A 25,125-nucleotide genomic window follows, 5' to 3' on the forward strand; every position below is an offset into this window, starting at 1 on the left:
CATTCTGCTGCTCAGTCTGACTTCAAACCAATCAATCTGTAAAGTTCATATCATCAGGTCATGATGTTCCTCTTTCTTTACCTGCATGTCACCTCTCATCCAGGTCTGTTATTTTGTTTAACTTGAATTGACAAACTACTACACATAAAACAGCTTCATAACCATGATTCTCATTTTTATGTACATTGCATAATTAAAAAAAAATCCATCTCACCTGTTTTGCTGTAGGTAGGTCTGGAGGGAATGTAGTCCAGGGTAGACGGGTAGATGACTCCTTTCTTAGGCTTGCCGACTAAGACAACAACAACAATTCAGAAATGGATCAGGCAACATCTAAAGACATTGGAGGTAGTACAGCGACTGATAGTGTTTCTACTGTGTTATCAGAAGGAATCAGTAGCCTGGCCTGACAAAACATGTGGTACAACAGCAAGCTAAGCTAGGCTACGATCTTAGCCTGCCTTGTTTAGCCAGGCTAAGATCGATTGGTCAATTGATTGATTACCTGAGACAACGAAGGACTCTCTCCACTTGGGCAGAGACAGAGATCGGAGCCCCTGGGAGTTGGAGCCTCTATAGATGTTCTGTCCAGCCATCTTCCTTACAATCACCTTACCTCCTGAGTTAGTGATGACACCGCTGTAGGCCAAAAACAATACCATAAAACACATATTGTCACACACACTGTCCAAACAATGCCCAAGAAACTTCAATTGGATGAAGGCTAGGGCAAAAATAATACAGTACTTAACATGTCCTGTACTGACCTGTGTATGGTGTTGTAATGAACCTGTACTGACCTGTGTATGGTGTTGTAATGAACCTGTACTGACCTGTGTATGGTGTTGTAATGAACCTGTACTGACCTGTGTATGGTGTTTGTAATGAACCTGTACTGACCTGTGTATGGTGTTGTAATGAACCTGTACTGACCTGTGTATGGTGTTGTAATGAACCTGTACTGACCTGTGTATGGTGTTGTAATGAACCTGTACTGACCTGTGTATGGTGTTGTAATGAACCTGTACTGACCTGTGTATGGTGTTGTAATGAACCTGTACTGACCTGTGTATGGTGTTGTAGTGAACCTGTACTGACCTGTGTATGGTGTTGTAATGAACCTGTACTGACCTGTGTATGGTGTTGTAATGAACCTGTACTGACCTGTGTATGGTGTTGTAGTGAACCTGTACTGACCTGTGTATGGTGTTGTAATGAACCTGTACTGACCTGTGTATGGTGTTGTAATGAACCTGTACTGACCTGTGTATGGTGTTGTAGTGAACCTGTACTGGCCTGTGTATGGTGTTGTAATGAACCTGTACTGACCTGTGTATGGTGTTGTAATGAACCTGTACTGACCTGTGTATGGTGTTGTAATGAACCTGTACTGACCTGTGTATGGTGTTGTAATGAACCTGTACTGACCTGTGTATGGTGTTGTAGTGAACCTGTACTGACCTGTGTATGGTGTTGTAATGAACCTGTACTGACCTGTGTATGGTGTTGTAATAAACCTGTACTGACCTGTGTAAGGTGTTGTAGTGAACCTGTACTGACCTGTGTATGGTGTTGTAGTGAACCTGTACTGACCTGTGTATGGTGTTGTAGTGAACCTGTACTGACCTGTGTATGGTGTTGTAATGAACCTGTACTGACCTGGTATGGTGTTGTAATGAACCTGTACTGACCTGTGTATGGTGTTGTAATGAACCTGTACTGACCTGTGTATGGTGTTGTAATGAACCTGTACTGACCTGTGTATGGTGTTGTAATGAACCTGTACTGACCTGTGTATGGTGTTGTAGTGAACCTGTACTGACCTGTGTATGGTGTTGTAATGAACCTGTACTGACCTGTGTATGGTGTTGTAATGAACCTGTACTGACCTGTGTATGGTGTTGTAATGAACCTGTACTGACCTGTGTATGGTGTTGTAATGAACCTGTACTGACCTGTGTATGGTGTTGTACTGAACCTGTACTGACCTGTGTATGGTGTTGTAATGAACCTGTACTGACCTGTGTATGGTGTTGTACTGAACCTGTACTGACCTGTGTATGGCAGCGTTACAGATGCTGGAGATGGAAGCGAAGACTCCTGTCCCATAAACCTGACTTTTTGTCTGTTTACAGTCAGATGGGCATTTGGCTATGAATTCTGGGAGGTTGATCTTCCCAGCCCGGACGTCACACTCTATGGCTGGAATCACTGGGGGGGGGGGGGGAGTTACAACACACACAATACTCTGTTAATTATGCACACACTATTGCTGGAACCACTGGAGGGGAGGGGAGGGGTCAGGACATGCTGTACTTGTACTGGAAAGGACATGTCTGAGCCAGTTTAGGCAAAAACTATAGTGTGAAAATGTTTTTGCCCACTATTACCTTGTTTTGGTTTCTTGTTCTTGGATCCGTTTGGTTTGGCTTCACTACTGCAGCTGAGTAGAAGGGCTAGAGGACAGGAAGCAATACAATGTATTTATATAGATATACTGAAACCCACATTCTTCACAATAGACTACCACAAACAGCTAGCCCCACACAGCCTGTTATAGCTGTTCACAGATTGACATAATATGGGTGTTCCTCGAATCCTCTATGATGTGACAAGAATACAGTAAAGAACAGTAAGGCCTGTTTATGCTCCCAATTCACCACTAACATTAACCTCTACGGGCCACGGGGGCAGTATTGAGAATTTTGAAAAAAATATGTGGCAATTTTTAACTGCCTCCTACACCAACTCAGAAGCTAGGATATGCATATTATTAACACATTCGGATAGAAAACACTCTGAATTTTCTAAAACAGTTTGAATGGTGTCTGTAAGTATAACAAAACTCATATTGCAGGCAAAAACCTGTGAAAAATAGATTAAAAAAAATGAGAATTTTGTGACTGTACTATTTAGTGTCATTGTTTTAAAGATACCACAGTGAGAAAGGATTCAGTTCGCAACTCCTACTGCTTCCACTAGATGTCAACGATCTTTAGAAAGTTGTTGGAAGCATCTGTGATGAATACAGACCGAATAAGAAAGCTTACAAGTTGACACGTCATCACTTCATTTTTTGCGCCTGCGCATGAATCTGAGAAGAGTGCCTTTGTCATTATCGTTTATTCTAGACACTTGATAGGTTGTGTGAAAATATTACTGATGTTTACTGATGTTTCACGTTAAAAATGGACCAAAAGATTAATGATGAACAACGTTTGACATGTTTAAACAAACGTAAATAGATTATTTACTAGGTTTTCTTTAGCTTTTTGACGTGACTTTACACTGCCCACCTCATTTTGTGGGAGCCTACTGAACGCTAACTATTTGGACATAAATTATGAACTTTGTCAAAAGAAACCACATTTGTTCTGGACCTGGGATCTCTGGCAGCGCCTTCTGATGGAGATAATCAAAGGTAAGGGGATATTTAGAATGTTATTATCGATATTAGATGATGCTAATGCTAACGGTATAGCTTAGCTTAGCTTAGCATATAGCTTATTGTTGTTAGCATAGTACCCAGTTTATGCAAAATGTGATTTCCCAGTAAAGTTATTTTGAGATCTGGCCATTCGGTAGCAATTACGAGATGATAATATATTATTCTTTGAATGACAATATTATAATTTACCAATGTTTTCGAATAGTAATTCCGTGATTTGTAATGCTGGATTCACTGGGTGCATTCGAGCCGAAAAAAATTCTGAATTTCACCGGCGACTGTAAATGCTGTTTTTGGATATAAATATGAACTTGATGGAACTAAAAATGCATGTATTGTATAACATAATGTCCTATGAGTGTCATCTGATGCAGATTGTCAAAGGTAAGTGCATAATTCTAGCTAGTTTTCTGTCTGTTGATGCCCTTCTTTGAATTGGCTAAACATTACACGCAGCTATTGTCAATGTACTCTCCTCACATAACCTAACTTTATGCATTCTCCGTAATGCCTCTGAAAATCGGACAGCGTGGTTAGATTTAGGAGATATATCTTTCAAATGGAGGAAAATAGTTGATTATTTGATTTTTTGAAATGATTACTCTTGCAGTTTTGAATTCCCCGCCATGGTCACATGACAATGAATCCCAATACCGGGATAAGATCGGGATAAGATCCTCAACAGGTTTTAAGGCCTGTTTATGCTCCCAATTCACCACTAACAGTAAGGCCTGTTTATGCTCCCAATTCACCACTAACATTAAGGCCTGTTTATGCTCCCAATTCACCACTAACAGGAAGGCCTGTTTATGCTCCCAATTCACCACTAACAGTAAGACCTGTTTATGCTCCCAATTCACCACTAACAGGAAGACCTGTTTATGCTCCCAATTCACCACTACCAGTAAGGCCTGTTTATGCTCCCAATTCACCACTAACGGTAAGGCCTGTTTATGCTCCCAATTCACCACTAACAGTAAGGCCTGTTTATGCTCCCAATTCACCACTAACAGTAAGGCCTGTTTATGCTCCCAATTCACTACTAACAGTAAGGCCTGTTTATGCTCCCAATTCACAACTAACATTAAGGCCTGTTTATGCTCCCAATTCACCACTAACAGTAAGGCCTGTTTATGCTCCCAATTCACCACTAACATTAAGGCCTGTTTATGCTCCCAATTCACCACTAACAGGAAGGCCTGTTTATGCTCCCAATTCACCACTAACAGTAAGACCTGTTTATGCTCCCAATTCACCACTAACAGGAAGACCTGTTTATGCTCCCAATTCACCACTACCAGTAAGGCCTGTTTATGCTCCCAATTCACCACTAACGGTAAGGCCTGTTTATGCTCCCAATTCACCACTAACAGTAAGGCCTGTTTATGCTCCCAATTCACTACTAACAGTAAGGCCTGTTTATGCTCCCAATTCACCACTACCAGTAAGGCCTTTTTATGCTCCCAATTCACTACTAACAGTAAGGCCTGTTTATGCTCCCAATTCACCACTACCAGTAAGGCCTTTTTATGCTCCCGATTCACTACTAACAGTAAGGCCTGTTTATGCTCCCAATTTACCACTTTAATGACGTTTCCATCTGAAACGGATCTTCGTCAGGTCAAACACACTGAGTGTTCACATCCCAAAATATACACATTTCACCTCACATGACCATTACTCACAAGACGTATGGTGGGTGTGGAAGCAATTCATAATTAATCACAGAGGTACAGTGAGGGAAAAATGTATTTGATCCCCTGCTGATTTTGTACGTTTGCCCACTGACAAAGAAATGATCAGTCTATAATTTTAATGGTAGGTTTATTTGAACAGTGAGAGATAGAATAGCAACAAAAAAATCCAGAAAAACGCATGTCAAAAATGTTCTAAGTTGATTTGCATTTTAATGAGGGAAATAAGTATTTGACCCCCTCTCAATCAGAAAGATTTCTGGCTCCCAGGTGTCTTTTATACAGGTAACGAGCTGAGACTAGGAGCACACTCTTAAAGGGAGTGCTCCTAATCTCAGCTTGTTACCTGTATAAAAGACACCTGTCCACAGAAGCAATCAATCAATCAGATTCCAAACTCTCCACCATGGCCAAGACCAAAGAGCTCTCCAAGGATGTCAGGGACAAGATTGTAGACCTACACAAGGCTGGAATGGGCTACAAGACCATCGCCAAGCAGCTTGGTGAGAAGGTGACAACAGTTGGTGTGATTATTCGCAAATGGAAGAAACACAAAAGAACTGTCAATCTCCCTCAGCCTGGGGCTCCATGCAAGATCTCACCTCGTGGAGTTGCAATGATCATGAGAACGGTGAGGAATCAGCCCAGAACTACACGGGAGGATCTTGTCAATGTTCTCAAGGCAGCTGGGACCATAGTCACCAAGAAAACAATCGGTAACACACTACGCCGTGAAGGACTGAAATCCTGCAGCGCCCACAAGGTCCCCCTGCTCAAGAAAGCACATATACATGCCCGTCTGAAGTTTGCCAATGAACATCTGAATGATTCAGAGGACAACTGGGTGAAAGTATTGTGGTCAGATGAGACCAAAATGGAGCTCTTTGGCATCAACTCAACTCGGCGTGTTTGGAGAAGGAGGAATGCTGCCTATTACCCCAAGACACCATCCCCACTGTCAAACATGGAGGTGGAAACATTATGCTTTGGGGGTGTTTTTCTGCTAAGGGGACAGGACAACTTCACCGCATCAAAGGGACGATGGACGGGGCCCTGTACAGTCAAATCTTGGGTGAGAACCTCCTTCCCTCAGCCAGGGCATTGAAAATGGGTCGTGGATGGGTATTCCAGCATGACAATGACCCAAAACACACAGCCAAGGCAACAAAGGAGTGGCTCAAGAAGAAGCACATTAAGGTCCTGCAGTGGCCTAGCCAGTCTCCAGACCTTAATCCCATAGAACATCTTTGGAGGGAGTTGAAGGTTCGAGTTGCCAAACGTCAGCCTCGAAACCTTAATGACTTGGAGAAGATCTGCAAAGACGAGTGGGACAAAATCCCTCCTGAGATGTGTGCAAACCTGGTGGCCAACTACAAGAAACGTCTGACCTCTGTGATTGCCAACAAGGGTTTTGCCACCAAGTACTAAGTCATGTTTTGCAGAGGGGTCAAAAACGTATTTCCCTCATTAAAATGCAAATCAATTTATAACATTTTTGACATGCGTTTTTCTGGATTTTTTTGTTGTTATTCTGTCTCCCACTGTTGAAATAAACCTACAATTAAAATTATAGACTGATCATTTCTTTGTCAGTGGGCAAACGTAGAAAATCAGCAGGGGATCAAATACATTTTTCCCTCACTGTACATATGGTCATAAAGGATTTTATACATACAAATGGGTACAAGTTAAAATAATACAGTAACCACATAATCATGATCTATATGTGTTGTACAAATACAGTAACCACATAATCATGATCTATATGTGTTGTACAAATACAGTAACCACATAATCAGGATCTACATGTGTTGTACAAATACAGTAACCACATAATCAGGATCTATATGTGTTGTACAAATACAGTAACCACATAATCAGGATCTATATGTGTTGTACAAATACAGTAACCACATAATCAGGATCTATATGTGTTGTACAAATACAGTAACCACATAATCAGGATCTACATGTGTTGTACAAATACAGTAACCACATAATCAGGATCTACATGTGTTGTACAAATACAGTACCCACAACAACCACAGATGACGATAGACTTAACACCAATGGTATTTTGGAAACATGTTCGCTATGGTTTGTGTGTGTGTGTGTGCGTGCTTGCATGTGTGTGTTTGTTATGTGTGCAACCGTGTGTATGTATGTGTGTGTGTGTGTGTGTGTGTGTGTGTGTGTGTGTGTGTGTGTGTGTGTGTGTGCTAACCCCTACCCAGCCAGACAGCAGTGAGTGGTGCTCTGAGCAGCATGGTGTTGGGAGGTGGAAGGCTGATGGTCTAGTCTGTCTGTTTGATGTCCTCCTAGAGCTGTCCTCGTAACTCACTCCCCCTGAGAGAGAGAGAGAGAGACAGAGAAAGAGAGAGCGAATGGAGATAAAAAATTATATGTTTTTATTGTCACGTACACCACATACTGTAGGTGCTGTGAAATGTGTTGTTTTACAGGGTCAGCCATGGGGGGGAGAGGAGAGAGAGAGAGAGAGAGAGATAGAGGGAGAGAGAGAGGAAGAAAGAGGGAGAGAGGACGAGAGAGAGGGAGAGAAAGAAAGAGAGAAAGAGAGAGAGAGAGAGGAAGAGCGAGAGAGAGAGGAAGAGCGAAAGAGAGAGAGAAGAAGAGAGAGAGAGAGAGAGAGAGAGAGGAAGAGAGAGAGAGGACGAGAGAGAGGGAGAGGAAGAAAGAGAGAAAGAGAGAGAGAGGAAGAGAGAGAGAGGAAGAGAGAAAGAGAGAGAGAAGAAGAGAGAGAGAGAGGAAGAGAGAGCGAGAGAGGAAGAGAGAGAGAAAAAGAGAGCAGAGAGAGAGAGAGAGAGGAAGAGAGGAAGAAAGAGAGAGAAAGAGAGAGAAAGAGAGAGATAGAGAGAGAAAGAGAGAGAGAGAGAGAGAGAGAGAGAGAGAGAGAGAGAGAGAGAGAGAGAGAGAGAGAGAGAGAGAGAGAGAGAGAGAGAGAGAGAGAGAGAGAGAGAGAGAGAGAGAGAGAGAGAGAAAGAGAGAGAGAGAGAGAGAGAGAGAGAGAGAGAGAGAGAGAGAGAGAGAGAGAGAGAGAGAGAGAGAGAGAGAGAGAGAGAGAGAGAGAGAGAGAGAGAGAGAGAGAGAGAGAGAGAGAGAGAGAGAGAGAGAGAGAGAGAGAGAGAGAGAGAGAGAGAGAGAGAGAGAGAGAGAGAGGAGAGAGAGAGAGAGAGAGAGAGAGAGAGAGAGAGAGAGAGAGAGAGAGAGAGAGAAAGTGAGAGAGAGAAAACATAAAGATGGTGTCAATTCGGCTACTCAAAACATCAACTGCATATTCCAAAAAGCAGCATCGAAAGCAAATTTGAGAAAACCAAAGAAATGCAACCTCAGAAACAAAAAACAAAATGTTTCTGATAAATGGTTTGATAATGAATGTAAAACAATCACAAAACACCTAAGACAAATGTCAAATGAAAAACATAAGCAGCAAAACAACCCAGAGCTACGATATGAATATTTTGAAACTCTGAAACAATATAAACAAACACTGAAATGCAAGAAATTGAATTATACCAACAAGACACTTGATGAAATTGAAAACGCAATTGACCAAAATCAGTTCTGGGACATGTGGAACAATTTAAGCACAACAAAGCCACAGGAATTAGCCATACAAGATGTAGGAATTTGGAAAACGTATTTTGATAATCTATACAAAAACATCCCACAAAAAGACTTGAGAAAAATTGAACACGCTTGAATCAGTCATTAAAAACAACCAAAATCCATTAGTACCCAATAACCCAACAAGAACTAAATGAAAAGCTCAAATCTATTAAATCAAAGAAGGCTTGTGGTCTAGACAACATCAGAAATGAAACGCTGAAAAACAGCACACCTGAGTTGCAAAATGCTGTGCTTAAATTGTTCAACATGGTTTTAACTTCTGGCTGCTTCCCTGATGCCTGGAACCAGGGGCTCATCTCCCCTATCCACAAAAGTGGAGACAAATCAGACCCCAATAATTACAGGGGAATTTGCGTAAACAGTAACTTGGGAAAGGTTTTCTGTAGCATTTTGAATTCAAGAATTCTAACCTTTCTTCAAGAAAAAAATGTAATAAGTAAATGTCAAATTGGCTTTCTCCCTAACCATCGCACTACTGACCATATATACACCTTACACACGCTAATTAATAAACACGTCCACCAAAAAAAAGATGGCAAAATCTTTGCTTGCTTTATTGACTTTAAAAAAGCATTTGATTCTATTTGGCATGAAGGGCTATTCTACAAAATTCTCCAAAGTGGGCTTGGTGGTAAGGTGTATGACTTAATAAAATGTATGTACACAGAAAATAAATGTGCAATAAAAATCAAAAACCAAAGAACAGAATTATTTTCACAATGTCGAGGTGTGAGACAAGGCTGCAGTTTGAGTCCAAGCATTTTCAACATTTATATCAATGAATTAGCAGACATGTTGGACCATTCTCACTATTTGACACAGAGGTGAAATACCTGCTATATGCTGATGACTTGGTACTTCTATCACCAACCAAAGAAGGTCTTCAACAGAACATTAATATTCTAGAGCAATATTGCCATAATTGGGCCCTGGCAGTAAATTTCCAAAAAACGAAAATCATGATTTTCCAAAAGAAAACCAGATGTCAGAAACACAAATATAAATTCACCCTGAACAACACCATCATTGAACACACTAAAAATTACACCTACCTTGGTCTGACCATATCTGCATCGGGAAACTTTAATATGGCAGTGAATACACTCAAAGAAAAAGCCCGCAGAATATTGTATGCAATAAAAATGAAATTATTCAAAATCAACATCCCAATTAGAATTTGGACCAAAATATTTGACAGTGTAATCCTACCAATAGCTCTTTACGGAAGTGAGGTTTGGGGGCCACTCAATAAACTGGACTTTAAAATGTGGGACAAACATCCACTTGAAGCCCTACATGCAGAATTCTGTCGGAAAATCCTACAAGTCCAGAGAAATACACCAACTAATGCATGTAGGGCAGAATTGGACCGCTTTCCAGTAATAATGAAAATACAGAAAAGATCATTAAAATTTTGGCTACATCTAAATTCAAGTCCAAATTCAAGTCTACAATTTAAAGCACTCCAAACCCAAGAGCTGAGCCCAGAATCGAGCCCTCTCAGTCAGCTGGTGTTGGACTTCACCAACCAAGCTCACACCAGCACTGCTTCAAAAGAAAGAATTCAAATTAACAAAATCATGAACCAATCAAAGGACTCATATTTACAACATTGGAAAAACGAAACAAAATCCCAAAGCCGACTAAATTGCTACCTGACCCTAAACAGAGAATATGAATTTGCTGATTATCTCTACTCTGTCAGAGATACGAAGCAGAGACAGATCCTTACCAAGTACAGGCTGAGTGACCACCGATTGGCAATAGAAACCGGCAGACATAAAAAGACATGGCTACCCAAAGAGGAGCGTGTATGTGGTCACTGCACGACAGGGAGGTAGAGACAGAGATGCACTTTCTCCTTTACTGTGATAAATATTCCTCACAAAGAGATTCCTTATTCACAGAAATGACTACATTTATTCCAAATTTGAACTTATTAAACCCAGAGGAAAAACTAAAAATACTCATGGGCGAAGGAGCAATGGCTCCTCTTGCAGCCAAATATGTATTTGCCTGCCATAGCCTGAGGGACACTGAATAATAACATCTGCATAGTAAGCAGTAACTTACTTATTATTACTATTATTGTTATTACTGTTATTGTTATTTCTATTATTATTGTCGTTTATCATTCCAAATAGTAGTGGTATGGGTAGTAATGGTAATGATAACAGTTTAGTGATGGTGGTGATAGTAGTAGTAATGATGATAGTAGTTGTAGTACTGATGTAATGGTGAAGATGACCGTTATTTAGTTATAAGTTAGTTATAGATTCATTTTCCATATTTAGATTTTTATATTTATTGCATTCTACTATTTTACTATTATTTTACTACTATTTTATTGTTATTATTTTTAATTTTGTATTATTAATTACTGCCATGTTATATTAATATTTGTTATTGTTTATAATTGTATTACAATGTATATTGTATACATTGTTGCTTTGGCAATATTAACACAATGTTTTTCATGCCAATAAAGCAGCTTGAATTTGAAATTTGAATTTGAGAGAGAGACAATGTCCAATAGGAGTTTTAAAAGACCAACAACAGAAACAGATAGAATCTGGATGTAGTGAAACAGATAGAATCTGGATATAGAGAAACAGATAGAAGCTGGATATAGAGAAACAGGTCTAGAGGTCATGCGTCTCCTTTTAAACAGAATCAGGTCTTCAGACACATCAAGCCATTACGACAGGCAAAAAAGCCCAATCAGAAACAGCATTCATCCTATGGGAGTGTAACTTCATTCCACCACTCGGTTCAATAGGAAAAAAAGCAGCATCAAGTTCAGTCATGAACACAACACCCCAATACACAAATCCTTTCCTTTATGACTGCATACTGTACACACAACAAAAAACATCTCCTCTACCCACTGGGATTATGATTTAGAAGAAATGTTCTCTCATAGAAAAATACACTTAAAAGATCAGAGACCTGTTAACCAGTGGGGGTGGGGGAAAAGTATTACATTTTCATACTTGAGTAAAAGTAAAGATACTTTAATAGAAAGTTACTCAAGTAAAAGTTACAAATTACCCAGTAAAATACTACCTGAGTAAATGTATAAAAGTATTTGGTTTTTAATATACTTAAGTATCAAAAGTAAAAGTATAAATCATTTCAAATTCATTAAGCAACCCAGAAAGCACCAATTTATATTTTTTTTTAAATGTATGGAAATCCAGGGTCACACTCCAACACACTCAAACATCATCTACAAACAAAGCATGTGTATTTAGTAAGTCTGCCAGATCAGAGGCAGTATGACCAGGGATGTTCTCTGTTTAGTGAGTCCTCCAGATCACAGGCAGTATGACCAGGGATGTTCTCTGTTTAGTGAGTCCTCCAGATCAGAGGCAGTATGACCAGGGATGTTCTCTGTTTAGTGAGTCCGCCAGATCAGAGGTTGTAGGGATGACCAGGGATGTTCTCTGTTTAGTGAGTCCTCCAGATCAGAAGCAGTATGACCAGGGATGTTCTCTGTTTAGTGAGTCCTCCAGATCAGAGGCAGTAGGGATGACCAGGGATGTTCTCTGTTTAGTGAGTACTCCAGATCAGAGGTTGTAGGGATGACCAGGGATGTTCTCTGTTTAGTGAGTCCTCCAGATCAGAGGCAGTAGGGATGACCAGGGATGTTTGGTTGATAAGTCCGTGAATTTGTGTCACGCCCTGGCCATAGAGAGGGTTTTATTCTCTATTTTGGTTAGGCCAGGGTGTGACTAGGGTGGGCATTCTATGTCCTTTTTCCTATGTTTTGTATTTCATTGTTTTGGCCTGGTATGGTTCTCAATCAGGGACAGCTGTCTATCGTTGTTGCTGATTGGGAGCCATACTTAGGCAGCCTGTTTTCCTTTGGGGTCTTGTGGGTAGTTGTTTTCTGTCTTGTGTTTTTCACCTGACAGAACTGTTGGCTTTCGTTTTTGTTTCTTTGTTTAAGTGTTTCATCATTTATTTAAATTATGACCACTTACCACGCTGCACCTGAGACCCACTGACTTAGTCAACTGTTCTCAAACGACACAAGACCATAATGTGAGTCTTTCACAAGACACCATCACTGGCCGTGGTCATATATAACATGTAACGGCATAACACAACAAGTTAAATGAACTGGTACGACACTCTCACTCACGGTTGCACAAAAAGGTCTGTGAGCAAACCATGCACCCAGATATTAGAACGGGCTGCCGCCCCTACATTTTAATTAGCACTAAAAGAGCACTAATCTGTAATGAGTCGTTGGGGCTCAAAGGGTTCTTTGAGTCATTATGGTTCCACCATCACTGCTCTGCAAGGACAATGGCTTTAGTGGACGGACAGGTAACAGAGTGCTACAGTATGTGTTGTTGGTGGTAGAGGGTTGCTGGTTCGAGCTCAGTGAAGGACAGAGACTACTCTACTACATAAGGATGTTAACTCCCCAGGTGGAACTCTAGTCCCCAGGTGGAACTCTAGTCCCCAGGTAGAACTCTAGTCCCCAGGTGGAACTCTAGTCCCCAGGTAGAACTCTAGTCCCAAGTTGGAACTCTAGTCCCCAGGTAGAACTCTAGTCCCCAGGTGGAACTCTAGTCCCCAGGTAGAACTCTTGTCCCCAGGTAGAACTCTAGTCCCCAGGTGGAACTCTCGTCCCCAGGTGGAACTCTCGTCCCCAGGTGGAACTCTCGTCCCCAGGTGGAACTCTAGTCCCCAGGTGGAACTCTAGTCCCCAGATAGAACTCTAGTCCCCAGGTTGAACTCTAGTCCCCAGGTCCCCTACACGGGACGGGGGCAGTAGGATAGAACTGTAGTCCCCAGGTCTCCTACACGGGACGGGGGCAGTAGGGTAGACCTCTAGTCCCCAGGTCGTCCCCTACATGGGACGGGGGCAGTAGTGTAGAACTCTAGTCCCCAGGTCCCTTACACGGGACGGGGGCAATAGGGTAGAACTCTAGTCCCCAGGTCGTCCCCTACATGGGACAGGGGCAGTAGTGTAGAACTCTAGTCCCCAGGTCCCTTACACGGGACGGGGGCAAAAGGGTAGAACTCTAGTCCCCAGGTCGTCCCCTACATGGGACGGGGGCAGTAGTGTAGAACTCTAGTCCCCAGGTCCCTTACACGGGACGGGGGCAATAGGGTAGAACTCTAGTCCCCAGGTCCCTCCCTATACAAGGGCAGTAGGGTAGAACTCTAGTCCCCAGGTCCCAGGGTAGAACTCTAGTCCCCAGGTCCCTCCCTGTACAAGGGGAGCAGGGTAGTACTCTCGTCCCCAGGTCCCTCCCTGTACAAGGGGAGCAGGGTAGTACTCTCGTCCCCAGGTCCCTCCCTGTACAAAGGGAGCAGGGTAGAACTCTAGTCCCCAGGTCCCTCCCTGTACAAGGGGAGCAGGGTAGTACTCTCGTCCCCAGGTCCCCCCCTGTACAAGGGGAGCAGGGTAGAACTCTAGTCCCCAGGTCCCTCCCTGTACAAAGGGAGCAGGGTAGAACTCTAGTCCCCAGGTCCCTCCCTGTACAAGGGCAGCAGGGTAGTACTCTCGTCCCCAGGTCCCTCCCTGTACAAAGGGAGCAGGGTAGACCTCTCGTCCCCAGGTCCCTCCCTGTACAAAGGGAGCAGGGTAGAACTCTAGTCCCCAGGTCCCCCCCTGTACAAGGGGAGCAGGGTAGACCTCTCGTCCCCAGGTCCCTCCCTGTACAAGGGGAGCATGGTAGAACTCTCGTCCCCAGGTCCCTCCCTTTACAAGGGGAGCAGGGTAGACCTCTCGTCCCCAGGTCCCTCCCTGTACAAAGGGAGCAGGGTAGAACTCTAGTCCCCAGGTCCCCCCCTGTACAAGGGGAGCAGGGTAGACCTCTCGTCCCCAGGTCCCTCCCTGTACAAAGGGAGCAGGGTAGAACTTTCGTCCCCAGGTCCCTCCCTGTACAAGGGCAGCAGGGTAGAACTCTAGTCCCCAGGTCCCTCCCTGTACAAGGGCAGTAGGGTAGAACTCTAGTCCCCAGGTCCCTCCCTGTACAAGGGCAGCAGGGTAGAACTCTAGTCCCCAGGTCCCTCCCTGTACAAGGGGAGCAGGGTAGAACTCTAGTCCCCAGGTCCCTCCCTGTACAAGGGCAGTAGGGTAGAACTCTCGTCCCCAGGTCCCTCCCTGTACAAAGGTAGCAGGGTAGAACTCTCGTCCCCAGGTCCCTCCCTGTACAAAGGGAGCAGGGTAGAACTCTAGTCCCCAGGTCCCTTCCTGTACAAGGGGAGCAGGGTAGAACTCTAGTCCCCAGGTCCCTCCCTGTACAAAGGGAGCAGGGTAGAACTCTAGTCCCCAGGTCCCTCCCGTACAAGGGCAGCAGGGTAGAACTCTAGTCCCCAGGTCCCTCCCTGTACAAAGGGAGCAGGGTAGAACTCTCGTCCCCAGGTCCCTCCCTGTACAAGGGCAGCAGGGTAGAACTCTAGTCCCCAGGTCCCTCCCTGTACAAGGGCAGCAGGGTAGAACTCTAGTCCCCAGGTCCCTCCCTGTACAAAGGGAGCAGGGTAGAACTCTCATCCCCAGGTCCCTCCCTGTACAAGGGCAGCAGGGTAGAACTCTAGTCCCCAGGTCCCTCCCTGTACAAAGGGAGCAGGGTAGAACTCTAGTCCCCAGGTCCCTCCCTGTACAAGGGCAGCAGGGTAGAACTCTAGTCCCCAGGTCCCTCCCTGTACAAGGGCAGCAGGGTAGAACTGTGTTGAGAGATGTGTTGAGTGAATCCGACGATTAGACCCTGTTATCAAAGGAATGCTGGCACCGTGTCTCTCACTCTCTCAACACAGAGTCAGACCTACCGTTGGCAGGTTGGACATTCTCAAATATGTTAGGACCATGTCCAGTGACCCCATTCAGGGCTAGACTCAGGGTAGTAAATGAGAACAAGACCAGGAATCAATCTCAGTTCTGTTATAGAGCAGTGCACCTGTCCCAGACCTGTTGTCCCAGACCTGCTGGAACCCTGACCTATTCACCGGACGTGCTACCTGTCCCAGACCTGCTGTTTTCAACTCTCTAGAGACAGCAGGAGCGGTAAAGATACTCTCAAAGATCGGCTATGAAAAAGCCAACTGACACTTACTCTTGTGTTACTGACTTGTTGCACCCTCGACAACTACTATGATTATTATTATTTGACAATGCTGGTAATTTATGAACATTTGAACATCTAGGCCATGTGCTGTTATAATCTCCACCCGGCACAGCCAGAAGAGGACTGACCACCCCTCATAGCCTGGTTCCTCTCTAGGTTTCTTCCTAGGTTTTGGCCTTTCTAGGGAGTTTTTCCTAGCCACTGTGCTTCTACACCTGCATTGCTTGCTGTTTGGGGTTTTAGGCTTGGTTTCTGTACAGCACTTTGAGATATCAGCTGATGTAAGAAGGGCTATATAAATAAATTTGATTTGATTTGATGATTTTCCACGGTGTTTTGAGTCTTGACAGGCAGACAGATAACCATGCTGCATGAACACACACACACACACACACACACACACACACACACACACACACACACACACACCAGCCAGGAGGGAGGGAGGGAGGGAGGTGGCTGAGGAAGGACATGCTAGGACAGATATAGAAACATCTCAGACTGAGAGAGAGAAAAGGAGAGAGGGGTGGGGTAAGTAAGAAAGTGTGTGAGAGAGTTATAGAGAGTGAGAAGACAGAGAAAAGAGAGAAGAGAGAGGAGAGAATAGAGAGAGATAAGAGAGTAGAGAGAGAGAAGAGCGAGAAGAGAGAGCGAGAGGAGAGAGAGAAGAGAGAAAAGATAGAGAGAGGAGAGAGGAGAGAGAGAGAGAGGAGAAGAGAAGAGAGAGAAGAGAGAGAGGAAGAGAGAGAGAGAGGAAGAAAGCGAGAGAGAGGACGAGAGAGAGAGGGAGAGGAAGAAAGAGAGAAAGAGAGAGAGAAGAGAGAAGAGAGAAGAGAGAGAGAAGATAAAGAGAGAGAGAGAAGAGAGAGAGCGATAAGAGAGAGATGAGAGAGAGAGAGACCTGCATAAGGATAATTAAATAGGTGAGTCAGCATTTCTGTCTTTTGGATAAAGGAAACTACAGCACTTATTTACCAGACGCCTGTCAACACATCTACCAGTGGAGGCTCCTCAGAGGAGGAAGGGGAGGACTATCCTCCTCAGTGAATTTCATACAAATAAAAATAGTTTAAAATTGAAAAAGTTATCCTTTTTGATAAAATTATACTAAATATATTCACGTCACCAAATATTTGATTAAAACACACTGTTTTGTAATGACGTTCTACAGTAGCCTCAACAGCACTCTGTAGGGTAGCACCATGGTGTAGCCGGAGGACAGCTAGCTTCCATCCTCCTCTGGGTACATTGACTTCAATACAAAACCTAGGAGGCTCATGGTTCTCACCCCCTTCCATAGACTTACACAGTAATTATGTTGTCCACCCAATCAAAGGATCAGAGAATGAATATAGTACTGAAAACATAAGCTACAGCTAGCTAGCACTGCAGTGCATGAAATGTGGTAGTAGTTCAAAATCAAATGTTTTTTGTCACATGCGCGGAATCCATTAAATTACAGCTCTAAAACCAATCAAGGAGTGTGGTTGTTGCACATCCAGCTGGCTGTCCTCTTTAGTTAGGCAGAATGACAGACCAGGTAGCAGCAGTGAAATGCTTTAGAAGCCCTTAACCCACAATGCAGTTCAAGAAATAGAGTTAAGAAAATATTAACTAAATAAACTAAAGTAAAATATAAAAAGTAACACAATACAATTACATTACAACAACAAGGCTACAATATATACAGAGGATACCAGTACTGAGTCAATGTGAGGGGGTACAGGTTAGTCGAGGTCATTTGTACATGTAGGTAGGAGTAAAGTGATTATGCATAGATAATAAACAGCGAGTAGCAGCAGTGTAAAAATAAAGGGTGGGGGGGGGCGTCAATGTAAATAGTCCGGGTGGCCATTTGTTTAACTGTTCAGCGGTCTTATAGCTTGGTGGTAGAAGCTGTTAAGGAGCCTTTTGGTCTTAGACTTGGTGCTGCGGTACCGCTTGCCATGTGGTAGCAGAGAGAACAGTCTATGACTGGAGTCTCTGACAATTTTTTGGGCCTTCCTCTGACACCGCCTAGTATATAGGTCCTGGATGGCAGGAAGCTTGGCCCCCGGTGATGTATTGGGCCGTACGCACTACCCTCTGTAGCGCCTTGCGGTCAGATGCCGAGTAGTTGTCATACCAGGCGGTGATGCAACCGGTCAGGATACTCTCGATGGTGCAGCTGTAGAACTTTTTGAGGATCTGAGGATCCATGGCAAAACCTTTTCAGTTTCCTGAGGGGGAAAAGGTCTTATCGTGACCCCTTCACGACTGTCTTGGTGTTTTTGGACCATGATAGTTTGTTGGTGATGTGGACGCCAAGGAACTTGAAACTCTCGACACGCTCCAGTACAGCCCCGTCTTCTTCCTGTAGTCCACGATCATCACCTTTGTCTCACTCACATTGAGGGGGAGGCCTCCGTAGAGGCTGTCTCATCGTTGTCAGTGATCAGGCCTACCACTGTTGTGTCGTCAGAAAACTTAATGATGGTGTTGGAGTTGTGTTTGGCAACGCAGTCGTGGGTGAACAGGAAGTACAGGAGGGGACTAAGTACACAACCCTGAGGGCCCCCGGTGTTGAGGATCAGCGTGGCAGATGTGTTGTTGCCTATCCTTACCACCTGGAGAAGGCCTGTCAGGAAGGCCAGGATCCAGTTGCAGAGGCAGGTTTTTAGTCCCAGGGTCCTTGGCGTAGTGATAAGCTTTGTGGGCACTATGGTGTTGAACGCTGAGCTGTAATCAATGAATAGCATTCTCACATAGATGTTCCTTTTGTCCAGGTGGGAAAGGGCAGTGTGGAGTGCGACTGAGATTTTGTCATCTGTAGATCTGTTGGGGCGGTATGCGAATTGGAGTGGGTCTAGGATTTCTGGGATGATGGTGTTGATGTGAGCCATGGCCAGCCTTTCAAAGCACTTCATGGCTACCGACATGCTATGGGCGATACTCATTTAGGCATGTTACCTTTCCATTCTTGGGCACAGGGACTATGGTGGTCTGCTTGAAACGTGGATATTACAGATTCGGTAAGGGAGAGATTGAAAATGTCAGTGAAGACGCTTGCCAGATGGTCTGCACATGCTCTGAGTACACACCCTGGTAATCCGTCTGGCCCTGCGGCCTTGTGAATGTTAACCTGTTTATAGCTCTTGCTCACATCGGCTACGGCGAGCGTGATCACACAGTTGTCCAAAACAGCTGGTGCTCCCATGCATTCTTCAGTGTTGCTTGCCTCGAAGCGAGCATAAAAGGTATTTAGCTCATCTGGTAGGTTCACGTCACTGGGCAGCCCGCGGCTGGGTTTCTCTTTGTAGTCCGCAAAAGTTTGCAAGCCCTGCCACAGCCGGTTCAGTAGAATTCAATCTTAGTCCTGTATTGAAGCTTTGCCTGTTTGATTGTTTGTCTGAGGGCATAGCAGGATTTTTTACAAGTGTCCGTATTAGTGTCCCGCTCCTTGCAAACGGCAGCTCTAGCCTTTAGCTCAGTGCGGATGTTGCCTCTAATCCATGGCTTCTGTTTGGATTATGGTCGTACGGTCACTGTGGGGACGACGTCGTCGATGAAGTCGATGACTGAGGTCGTGTACTCCTCAGTGCCATTGGATGAATCACGGAACATATTCCAGTCTGTGCTAGCAAAACACTCCTGTAGCGTAGCATCTGCGTCATCTGACCACTTCCGTATTGAGTGAATTACTGGTACTTCCTGCTTTAGTTTTTGCTTGAAAGCAGGAATCAGGAGGATAAAATGATGGTCAAATTTGCCAAATGGAGGGTGAGGGAGAGCTTTGTATGTGTCTCTGTGTGTGGTGTAAAGGTGGTCTAGAGTTTTTTCCCTCTGGTTGCACATGTGACATGTTGGTTGAAATGAGGTAAAACGGATTTAAGTTTCACTTCATTTAAGTCCCCGGCCACTAGGAGCGCAGCTTCTGGATGAGGATTTTGTTGTTCGCTTATGGCCTTATAGAGTTGGTTGAGAGCGGTCTTAGTGCCAGCTTTGTTCTGTGGTGGTAAATAGACGGCTACGAATAATATAGATGACAACTCTCTTGGTAGATAGTGTGGTCTACAGCTTATCATGAGGTACTCTACCTCAGGCAAGCAATATTTCGAGACTTATTTAATATTAGACATCACGCATCAGCTACTATTGACAAATAGACACACATCCCCGCCCCTCATCTTACCAGATGTAGCTGCTCTTTCCTGGCGATGCACGGAAAACCCAGCCACCTCATTCAGCCACGACTCAGTGAAACATAAGATATTACAGATTTGAATGTCCCATTGGCAGGATAGTCTTGACCGTAGATTATCCAGTTTATTCTCCAGTGATTGGCCAATAGAACTGATGGTAGTGGTGATTTTCTCACTCGCCTACGAATCCTCACAAGGCACCCCGACCTTCTCCGCCTTTTCTTCAAGCAAATGACAGGGATTTGGACCTGGTCTTGGAGAAGCGGTATATGGTTTTATTCATGGTTTTATTAATTTATTGCCAATGGGGCCTGCTTGTGTAACTGCTAAACTGTTTGCTGACTGTACACTGCACTGCATAATTGTAGCGGGGTTTTACTAACGCGTTAGTTCTAGTAGCTGTGTTGACTACAAAGTTACTAACGTCGTCTCTGTGTAGCGGTTATGTTATGTTAGGTTTGGCAAGCGAAGGGAAAAGGTGAGAGGAGAAGAGCACGTAGACGCGAGAAGGAATTATACAATGAGCATGATGTTCATGTTGTTTGTACGTTGGCTGCTATGAAAGTGAACTGTGTTTGTGTGTGATCAGGGGTTGTATACATTCCCCCGATTCTGTTGATTTTTTTTTTCTTAAACGGAAGAACACTAAAGTAAACGGTGATAAACATGCCAGAATTTGTCCCAATAGAAACTCTCGTTTGCAACTGTTTGGACTAATGATTACACCCTAGATCAGCTAGACGCGGGCAAGAGTGTGCAAGGCGGTATTGAATGTGTCACTGTCTGTCACCTTGGTTACTCTAATCTGTGTGCACCAACGTTGTAAACTTTCATTCATAGGCTAGGTCGTAGCAATGTCATGATGGGTATAGGGAACATTAGAGTATCATGATAGTATCCTAAACCTATCTATGTTACATTGAACTGGATGAATGGAACATGAATGACAGTCATCCAATATGCTGTAATAGAAATAAGGCCATGCTCATAAAAAAATGTATCATCCTCCCTCATCTTAAACGTCACCAACCGCCACTGACATCTATCTACCCCCAACACTCTTGTACAGTAGTACCCATATCAGACAGAATATGTGGTATATTACCTACAAAAATACAAGGTAATCGTTATATGTTTTAAACAGCCCTGTATTTACCACTTTCTTGCACGGATACCCATTTATACATATCAGTGGGTAGCTGGCAAATTGGGAGACGTTGGTGTGTTGTTAAACCATGGGGGCTGTTTGCCTTTCAAGTTAGTGAGGTGTTAAACAATGGAAGTGTTAATGAATTTACCTGCAAAAAAAGCAGAGAAGCATTCACAGAGACCTGATGTTAGTTACAGGGTCTGTGAAAATGCAGAAATCACGACTAGGTCTTTAGGTGGGTTTTATACCCTCTACCCCTTTCAGATATTACAAAAAGCAGGCAAAAAGAACCAGTCATGGTAACTCAGTGGTATTTCATCCTGTGTTTGAAAGGGATATAGGTGTACATCTCAATGGAACCCTATCTTATTCCTTACCTGGTACACTACTTTTCACCAGTGCCCAGCACATATTTTAACTCAGTTTTTCTGCACAGAAATGTGAGTGTGTTTGGGGCCAGAGATAGAGGGTCCAGGCCCTCCTCAAACCCTCCACAAAGTTAACAGAGCTGTTTCACGTGCAGCTTGAGTGAGGGCCTCAGTTCAGCTTCATCACTATTAAATAGGGGCTTCCAGAGTCTGTGGCTATGCATGTTTGTATCAGAGGTGAGGATGGGGATCATGTGGGTTGTTGATATGTAACAGTATAGCTTCCATCCCTCTCCTCGCCCCTACCTGGGCTTGAACCAGGGACCCTCTGCACACATCAACAACTGACACCCACGAAGCATCGTTACCCATCGCGCCACAAAAGCCACGGCCCTTGCAGAGCAAGGGGAACAACTACTTCAAGGTCTCAGAGCGAGTGACGTCACCGATTGAAACGCTATTAGCGCGCACCACCGCTAACTAGCTAGCCATTTCACATCGGTTACATATACACAATGGAAATGGACTACTGTAGGCATCCTACAGAGGAGGAGGGAATATATCATGGCTAACTCAGTGTCAGCCACCAACAACCTATTCCTAGATTCAATCCAATTCTCAGTGTTCTAACCCTAACCCTAACATTCCTCTCTATCAGAACAACATTCTCAGTGTTCTAACCCTTACATTCCTCTCTATCAGAACAACATTCTCAGTGTTCTAACCCTTACATTCATCTCTATCAGAACAACATTCTCAGTGTTCTAACCCTTACATTCGTCTCTATCAGAACAACATTCTCAGTGTTCTAACCCTAACATTCTTCTCTATCAGAACAACATTCTCAGTGTTCTAACCCTTACATTCCTCTCTATCAGGACAACATTCTCAGTGTTCTAACCCTTACATTCTTCTTTATCAGAACAACATTCTCAGTGTTCTAAAACTAACATTCCTCTCTATCAGAACAATATGCTCAGTGTTCTAACCCTTACATTCGTCTCTATCAGAACAACATTCTCAGTGTTCTAACCCTTACATTCGTCTCTATCAGAACAACATTCTCAGTGTTCTAACCCTAACATTCTTCTCTATCAGAACAACATTCTCAGTGTTCTAACCCTTACATTCCTCTCTATCAGGACAACATTCTCAGTGTTCTAACCCTTACATTCTTCTTTATCAGAACAACATTCTCAGTGTTCTAACCCTAACATTCCTCTCTATCAGAACAATATGCTCAGTGTTCTAACCCTTACATTCCTCTCTATCAGAACAACATTCTCAGTGTTCTAACCCTAACATTCCTCTCTATCAGGACAACATTCTCAGTGTTCTAACCCTAACATCCCTCTCTATCAGGACAACATTCTCAGTGTTCTAACCCTTACATTCCTCTCTATCAGGACAACATTCTCAGTGTTCTAACCCTAACATTCCTCTCTATCAGAACAACATTCTCAGTGTTCTAACCCTAACATTCCTCTCTATCAGAACAACATTCTCAGTGTTCTAACCCTAACATTCCTTTCTATCAGAACAACATTCTCAGTGTTCTAACCCTAGCATTCCTCTCTATCAGAACAACATTCTCAGTGTTCTAACCCTTACATTCCTCTCTATCAGAACAACATTCTCAGTGTTCTAACCCTTACATTCCTCTCTATCAGGACAACATTCTCAGTGTTCTAACCCTAACATTCCTCTCTATCAGAACAACATTCTCAGTGTTCTAACCCTAACATTCCTCTCTATCAGAACAACATTCTCAGTGTTCTAACCCTAACAGTCCTTTCTATCAGAACAACATTCTCAGTGTTCTAACCCTAACATTCCTCTCTATCAGAACAACATTCTCAGTGTTCTAACCCTTACATTCCTCTCTATCAGAACAACATTCTCAGTGTTCTAACACGGATTACATACAACAAAACAACAATAACAGGATTAGCCAACCAGACACCTTTGAACTAGAACCGTGTGTGTGTGTGTGTGTGTGTGTGTGTGTGTGTGTGTGTTAGTCTGCGTGTTGATTTAAGTTCCTGTTGTGTTGTTATAAGATGTTGTAATGTAAGCCTTTCAATTATTCCTTCATTAGTATATAAAACACACAAGACATAACAAGCATAACCAGCAGAAAAAAATATTCAGCTGTTCAACTGTTCAACTATTCAGCTATTCAGCTATTCAGCTGTTCAACTGTTCAACTATTCAGCTGTTCAGCTGTTCAACTATTCAGCTGTTCAACTGTTCAACTGTTCAGCTGTTCAGCTGTTCAGCTGTTCAACTATTCAGCTGTTCAACTGTTCAGCTGTTCAACTGTTCAGCTGTTCAGCTGTTCAACTGTTCAACTATTCAGCTATTCAGCTGTTCAGCTGTTCAACTGTTCAGCTGTTCAACTGTTCAGCTGTTCAGCTGTTCAGCTGTTCAGCTGTTCAGCTGTTCAGCTGTTCAACTATTCAGCTGTTCAACTGTTCAACTGTTCAGCTGTTCAGCTGTTCAACTATTCAGCTGTTCAACTGTTCAGCTGTTCAGCTGTTCAGCTGTTCAACTATTCAGCTGTTCAACTGTTCAACTGTTCAACTATTCAGCTGTTCAGCTGTTCAGTTGTTCAACTATTCAGCTGTTCAACTGTTCAACTGTTCAGCTGTTCAGCTGTTCAGCTGTTCAACTATTCAGCTGTTCAGCTGTTCAGCTGTTCAGCTGTTCAACTATTCAGCTGTTCAACTGTTCAACTGTTCAACTATTCAGTTGTTCAAATCTTCAGCTGTTCAATTGTTCAACTATTCAGCTGTTCAGCTGTCCAGCTGTTCAACTATTCAGCTGTTCAACTATTCAGCTGTTCAACTGTTCAAATATTCAGCTATTCAGCTGTTCAACTGTTCAACTGTTCAGCTATTCAGCTGTTTAACTGTTTAACTGTTCAGCTGTTCAACTGTTCAGCTGTTCAACTATTCAGCTGTTCAACTATTCAGCTGTTCAATTGTTCAGCTGTTCAGCTATTCAGCTTTTCAGCTATTCAGCTGTTCAACTATTCAGCTGTTCAACTATTCAACTATTCAGCTGTTCAACTGTTCAGCTGTTCAACTATTCAGCTGTTCAACTATTCAGCTGTTCAGCTATTCAGCTGTTCAGCTATTCAGCTGTTCAACTATTCAGCTATTCAACTATTCAGCTATTCAACTATTCAGCTATTTAACTATTCAGCTGTTCAACTATTCAGCTGTTCAGCTATTCAGATGTTCAGCTATTCAGCTGTTCAACTGTTCAGCTGTTCAGCTGTTCAGCTATTCAGCTGTTCAACTATTCAGCTGTTCAGCTATTCAGCTGTTCAACTATTCAGCTATTCAACTATTCAGCTGTTCAACTATTCAGCTGTTCAGCTGTTCAGCTATTCAGCTGTTCAGCTGTTCAACTATTCAGCTATTCAGCTGTTCAGCTGTTCAGCTATTCAGCTGTTCAGCTATTAAGCTCTTCTGCTATTCAGCTATTCAACTATTCAGCTGTTCAGCTATTCAGCTATAAGTCAAGTCAGCTCCTAGTTGGTA

General features: G+C 43.3%; 1 protein-coding gene across 1 annotated transcript in view; it reads right to left on the bottom strand.

The window, feature by feature from the left end:
• The window catches only part of vit (vitrin), a gene marked incomplete in the record, with an annotated part of 88,944 nt that overhangs the window by 54,407 nt on the left and 9,412 nt on the right, over positions 1-25,125 (bottom strand). Inside the window, 5 exon segments of the mRNA XM_029702161.1 lie at positions 215-292; positions 506-639; positions 2,055-2,211; positions 2,391-2,456; positions 7,373-7,488. Of these exon segments, the coding sequence (XP_029558021.1) occupies positions 215-292; positions 506-639; positions 2,055-2,211; positions 2,391-2,456; positions 7,373-7,409 (472 nt within the window).

Source organism: Salmo trutta, chromosome 2 (assembly GCF_901001165.1).
Source record: "Salmo trutta chromosome 2, fSalTru1.1, whole genome shotgun sequence".
Classification (NCBI taxonomy): Eukaryota; Metazoa; Chordata; class Actinopteri; order Salmoniformes; family Salmonidae; genus Salmo; species Salmo trutta.